General features: G+C 51.3%; 1 protein-coding gene across 1 annotated transcript in view; it reads right to left on the minus strand.

Moving 5' to 3' along the window:
• The window catches only part of CNKSR3 (CNKSR family member 3), a 76339-nt gene extending 70958 nt beyond the window's left edge, over positions 1 to 5381 (minus strand). Inside the window, exon 1 of the mRNA XM_037052591.1 lies at positions 4723 to 5381. Within this exon, the coding sequence (XP_036908486.1) occupies positions 4723 to 4774 (52 nt within the window). The 5' untranslated portion in view covers positions 4775 to 5381. The remainder of the gene's footprint in view (positions 1 to 4722) is intronic.
• Between the last annotated feature and the right edge of the window lie 1200 nt (positions 5382 to 6581).

Here is a 6581-nt window from a genome sequence, read left to right on the forward strand (position 1 = left end):
AAAGAGAGAAAGCAAGGCGAGAAGTTGCAATGTCCCAGAGCTAGCAGACCACAGGGTAGGAAGGGGCAAAAGCCAAGGCAGCGCCACCGAAGTGGTGACACAGGAAAGAGAGGCCCCTGCAGCCCTCGGCGTGTGATGTGAACTCCAAGGGAGGTGGGCGGGGGTGGCCTGCGCAAGAAGGGGTCACCTCCCAATTTCTAAGGACTCAGAACTGAGACACCTTGCCTGGGCACAGCCCATGCTTTCAGATTTGGAGACCCGCCCTGGTCATTTATTCCTGAATGACATGCAGTGTCCTTTTCCACCAATCATGACATCTCCCCCCAAAATCAACTCCGTGTGATGAACACCATGTCATCATTGGCCCAAAGCTCATGTCATCCTTCAAAGTCCCCCTGAGGACCCTGGGGACAAACTCGAACCACAGCCCACTGACCACCCCACAATGCCCTTCTTACTACTCGTCTTTAAAAAAAAAAAAAGTTGTTATGAGAACTCTTCAAGTCCCAAGGAATACGTAAGAAATCTCAGAGGAACGATCTCGTTTAGTTTGCTGAGAATTACCTGATGCTGTTGCTAGGTGGTGCTTATAAATATAAGCACACACCCTAAGATTAACTTTTTGCTTTACTCAGTGGCCTGGCGGTCAAGCATCCTCAAATTAAGTGTCATCACTGGAGAACTTAAATAAAACAGATTGAGCCCAGGTCAGACTGGAGAGTAAGACCTACAGACAGAGTGTGAAGACACGTTTGCAGCTGCGTGCCAGACCAGTGCTTCCCAACCTGTGATGAGCACACGGGTCCCCCAGGACATTGAGGCATCTGCCCTTCGGCTAACCAAGACCCTCCCTGCAGCTGCAAGTCCTGGCGGGCATCCTCCACGTGGTGGGCAGATAGCAGGGACACCTCTTGGGCACCAACTGCCTCCTGAGTGGAAGGCATCAACCTCACGAGAGACCATCTACATCCTGGAGCTATAGGATAAAGAGGAGAGGAAGCAATAAAAACAAGGAGTGTGATTTATTGAGAACTTACATGAGATCACACAGTCCAGGGTGGGACCTGAACTGGGATATGAACTCAGAGTCTGATTCCAGAGCCCACAGTGGCACCTCCAAACTCCACTGCCTCGTCCAGGCCGTGTAACGAGGAGACAGAGGCGAGTGAGGGGGCGGAGCACTTAAGAGCACCAGCACTCACAAATTTGGGGCAGTGACCAAATTCTCTCCCTCTCTCTGCTTCGTATGGGTTCGTAATGGTTCGGACACCTCACTGGGTTTTCTGAGGATTAAATGAAGCCTAAATAAAGCACTTAGCCCAGCGTCTGACACTTTATAAATGCTTCCGCTATTATGATAACTTTTCAGTTATTATGATTAAGAAACCTTTACTGAACCATGGATTAATTTGGCTCGCAAACAACTTTCCTGACACACACCACAGATGTGGGGTAAGGCACACGTCCACCGCGCAGCTGGCCTCCACAAGCCCACGGCGCCAGGAACGCACATCCTGGAATCCTGCAGGTCTGGTCACCTCTGTGGTGGACTCCCCAGCCCTCCAGGCATGACCCCGGCAAGAACCTCCTGAGCAGACAGAATGGAATGAAGTCCCACTGCCTGGAGTCAAGTGCTTCTCTGTCACTTTCCGGCTGTGTGACATTGGTCAAGGTGCTGAACTTTTTTGTGCCTCAGTTTCCTCCGCTGCAAAATGGAAATAACAGTTCCCATCTCGACTGGTTGTGCATAGTAAATGAGCTAATACCTGTAGGTTGCATAGCCCTGTGCCTGCCACATTGCTAATATTCAGTGAGGATCTATTGATACTATGATCGATCAGTGACAGTATAGCTAAAGATGAATACAAATAAATAAATAACAGTAACTAGATGAATCGATTCATTCTGTAGACACCAACCTTTTCCTGAATGCATGCATCTGCTTAACAACATCTACATGAGTTCGGAACGGGAAGCTCTCCACGGTGCCCACGGTCACTGCAGCCATACTCCTGGGGCCACCGAGAGTGGCCACGTCTACGTGAAGAGCTGCTTATCAGTAGGATGTATTTATAAAGTGGGGGTTGGGTAGAGTGATTAGCAAAGAGGTCCTATAAGCCAACAAGGTTGCATACATCAATAGCTCATTTCAAAAGTCAACTCCTTGCACATTACTCCTACAGGAAATATCCGAGGACGGCATTGCACCACAGAATTTGGGAGCGTGTAGCCTCTTGCCATCTAAAAGTTAGCCACATACTTGCTCCTTTTGGCTTTCTAGACCCTAGCACATTAGGTATCCAGGTCATTCTCTGAGGCTGTACCGAAGAGTCCAAAAGGGCACAGGCTTGCTGTATAAAGTTGTCACGTGCTAACCACAGGTATGTAACCTAATCAGCGTCCAGTGCTCCAGGCACCCAGATACTGGAACAGCCGTAGTCACTGTCGCGTCAGGAGGAAAGTTTCCCTGGCTGAAAGCCATCTTGACCAAGCCAGAACGTCAAGGCAACTGGATACCAAAATAATTTGCATCTGCTCTTCCTTTTAAATGCTAAACAAACAACAGGATGTGAATTTACACTTCTCTCCCAATCCAAAGAGGAACCAAAAAAAAAAAAGGACAAATCTGGAGGGTGTGAAGATCTCACTCCATAATCTTCCTCTGTGCCTGTTAGCATTTTTCTGGTTGTACATTATCAAGGGGGCCGGCAGAGGCTCAGGAAAGCCAGCGTGATAAGCTGTAACTCTTTCCTGACTGGACAGCAGTGCTGTGCAATAGAAATGTAAGCCACAAATGTGAGCCTCGTGTGCTATTTTTTTTAGGAGCGACATTCAAGAAGGTAAAACTAGACAGGTGAAACTAATTTTAGAAATAAATTTTATTTAACCCCATGTTTCCCAAATACTATCATTTCAACGTGTAATAAGGATTAAGAACTACCAATGGGATAGTTTGTACGCACATGCCATGTGCACTTGACATTTACAGAGTATCACAGTTGTGACCGGCCACATTTCAACGGCTCAAGGGCCACACGTAGCTGCTGGATACCCTGTCAGACAGAGCAGCTCTCAAATGCAAAGACTGCCAAAATCACCAGTTTCTTCAGCAGGTAGTATCTGCGATAACACAGGCAAAACAGACAGACCAACTCAGTGTGGGCAAGTGGAGAACTTAGAAGAAGAACTTAGAAGGAGAACTTAGAAGTGTCTTGAGGGGGAAGAAACCCTTTTCAAAATGGGCTCTGGGTATTTTCACATTAGGGTTTGGTCCCAAGCACTGACAACGCTATTCATTTTTTATCCAGTGTACAAATACTTGTTGTTTTCAACTTCATTTTAAGGAAGAGCCCAGGAAATTCTGGTCACTGGACAAACCTCTTCTCAGGGCAGAGTGCATCCCTTCCCCTCCCCAGAAGGGCGGGAAAGGGCCAGACACACCCCACTGACACGCCCTTGCATCCCATTCCACGTGGTCTCTGCCTACTGCAGGCCTGCAAAATGAGAGCGAAGCTGATGGGTCGGTGTCCGCTGCCTCCCAGCCACGCGTGAGACAGTTTGAGAGATGACCTATGACCTCATTTTACTGGTGTTACCTACCTCCCGGGCTTACTGTGTTAACCAAGGACAATAACAGAGAGAGAGAGCTCTCAGCAACCTGTAAGGAGCTATAAAACTCTAGTTATTATTATTGAGAAAGGAGCTCATTCCTCACCTGAAAGAGCAGGTAGAAGAAAGAGAAAAGGGAGGTGTAACTTGAAACAGAGATGCTGACCTGGAGCCAGGAACCGGGGAGGGGACTGGTATGAGACCCACGAAAGTATTATCGTTCTTGGTGGACTCTGTTCTCTTGGAAGAATACAAAGGGTCCTGAGAAACCTCTGTTCCTTTTTTTTCCCCCTGTAAATCTTGGGAGGGAGTAAACAGTAACCCGACAGCCTGCGACAGGGGTAGAGTATACAAGCTTCCACCCCTGCTCCATCATCCATTACCTTCACATCCTACTGCTCCCTCCTTCCAAATACGCATGAGTCAGGCCAGTGGTTCAAAACAGATTTCTTCTTCCCAGGGTCTCACTGTGGCCTAAACAGGCAGCGCCACCAGGGGTACTGGCGCCTTCACATCGCAAAGTCACCGAGTCCCGGGCAGTCTGGCTCACAGTTTCTCCCGACGCAAAAGCCTCAGTGTTGGCTCCCGCACTGCCCTCTCGCCTTCTCCAACAAAAACAGAGGCTCAGCGCCCGGCCGGAGTCTCCCTGTACCTGTCCAACCGCCCCGTCATGCCTGCTGACTGCTCCGGGCAGGAGGCATTTATGAGGTCCGAGGGGAGTCACCCACACAAAGGCGCTTTGTGCCTCGCGTTCCAGGACGGACAGCTAGGGGCATCGGGCACCTCACCCAGAAGGTGCAGAGAGAGCGGGCCTCCCCCCGCCCCCCCGCCCCCCCCAAGTCCCAACACTGGCTTCCCGAACACTCCCCCTCGACAGAAAGGCCATCCTCACTCCCTGACTTAAAGATGGGGTTCCCCTCGGCTTGGCACAACCCACACCCCCGGAAGCACGGACAGAGGCGAGGGGCGCACAGGCTACTCTGAAGAAGTTTGCATTGTCGCAGGCCTACACTCTCAATGCTTCTTGCCTGCTGGAGGGACTGAGCACCCCGACCCCAGCTTCCCGCCCACCCCACCTCCCGGGCTGGAGACGCCGGGCCCGGGGCTGCTCACCTCTAGTCCAGTCCACCACTTGCTTGGGGGTCCACTTGGTCACGGGTTCCATGGTAAAAGGCTTCGCTCCTAGCTGAGCTAGAGTCGGCGGTAAAGTCCTGCTGCCCGCGTCCACTGTGTCTCCGGAAGGGTTCACCCTGCGACTGCCCCTGCGCCCGGTCAAGGACCGCTGTCAGTGGGTCATCCCAGCGCAGGGCGGCGCGGCGCTCCCCAGGCACACGGGATAGCCGTGCGGCTGCTCCTCCAGCTGCCACAGTCCAGCTGCAGATTCTTCTGCTTCCGCCACCTCCGAGAGCCCGACACAGCTGCTACTCTGGGGCAATGGCAGCTTCGGGACGCGGGCCGCAACCCCAGACCCCCTGGACTCTCCTGGCCCACCGTTCCCCGCTGCTCCCCTCGACTACGGCTGGGGCCACCCCCTCGGGTCCTAGAGCCTCGAGTTCCTCTCCCGCTACAGCTCCACCTCTAACTCGGTGGCGTGTGCTCCCCGAGTTCCAGCTCGGCAAGCGCTGGCGTCCGAGCCTTCCCGCCTGCGGGTCCCACCTCCCGCGCCTCCCTCTCGGCCGCACCGGGGCAGGGAGTCGAGTAGAGCCAGCGCGCTGGGGTTACAAAGTTTCAGCTCCGGTCGCTGCTGGCAGAATAATAAAGGGGGCGGGGCCAGGGCCCGGCGAAACTCGTGGGTGGGGGTGGGTCCGCCCCGAACGGGCGACTCCGGTTACTTTCCCTCTCTAAGCCTTCGGCACACACACCCGGAGCTTCCCGGGCGTGCTTTCCTTTTCAGGGGGCGGGGTGTAGACCGTGCGTGCTTCCTGGGAGCCTGCGGGCTTGGGCGAGGCGCGGGTCCCATTGGTAGCGTGGCAGTCTGTCTCGCTGTGAGCAACAGTACACGCAAAAATTAAAAAAAAAAAAGGAGAATCTGCTTGTCCTGTTCATTTTAAAATCTTTGTGTCGCTATGGCTCCTTATTTTCAATTTCCTACGGTGAAATTATTTTATTTTATATTTTGGACTGCGCAGTGGCAAAATTTAATCTCACGTCCCTTTGAATACTATTGCAATAACTTTAGCACCAAAATGGGTCGTAATATATTGGTTACTGCCGTACTATAATATTCATATTTGCAAAGTGAGCTAATGCACAGTTGGGAAGTTGTCAGCACCGCCCCTCCTTGCAAAAAAAAAAAAAATAGCACGTGCACAATTTCAGCGACTGACAGGAGGGGGCCCTTCCACATTCCTGGGACTCAGTCTGGAGCCAGAGCTTCCCTGATTTGAGGCAAAATCCAAAATTGGAATATTTACGGTTCCTCCTTCAAGCTCCACCCCCACCCTACCCCACCCGCGCCCTCCGCCCCCTGCATCGCCTCTCCAGCCCCAGGGAGCTCTACCTCCTGCGCATAGTTAGAGATTCTTTCGTCACTTAATGTAAGGATTCTTACATTCAGTTATGGCTCACTTATTTCCATCTTCCGTCCCCTTAGAGACTGCTAACCCCTTGAGGGCAGACCTACCTCCTAGCTGGACTCAGTGTGGACTCAAAGGCACAGTTGGTGCTTATTCACTCAATAAATACCAGCGAATGCCTCTGTGCCAGCCACTGCCAGCCTCATTAAATATTTGTTGAATTGGTGTAATATGCACTGTTGATACAGGCCTATTTGGGCGCGCATGTTGAAAAGGTGGCTAGCAGCAGGCCTAAGCACTTGTTGTATAGTGTGATGAGCTAGAATAGACCAGAAGAAACATTTTAAGGGATAAAACAGTATCTATTTAGCTGTAGAATTTTAATTGATGTTTTCACAGTGTTTTTAAATACATTTGCATTAATCATTACTAGAGAGTTAAAAGCTAAAATTCTGG

This window comes from Sturnira hondurensis, unplaced genomic scaffold (assembly GCF_014824575.4).
Source record: "Sturnira hondurensis isolate 20B ecotype Veracruz unplaced genomic scaffold, ASM1482457v3 Scaffold0000167, whole genome shotgun sequence".
NCBI lineage: Eukaryota > Metazoa > Chordata > Mammalia > Chiroptera > Phyllostomidae > Sturnira > Sturnira hondurensis.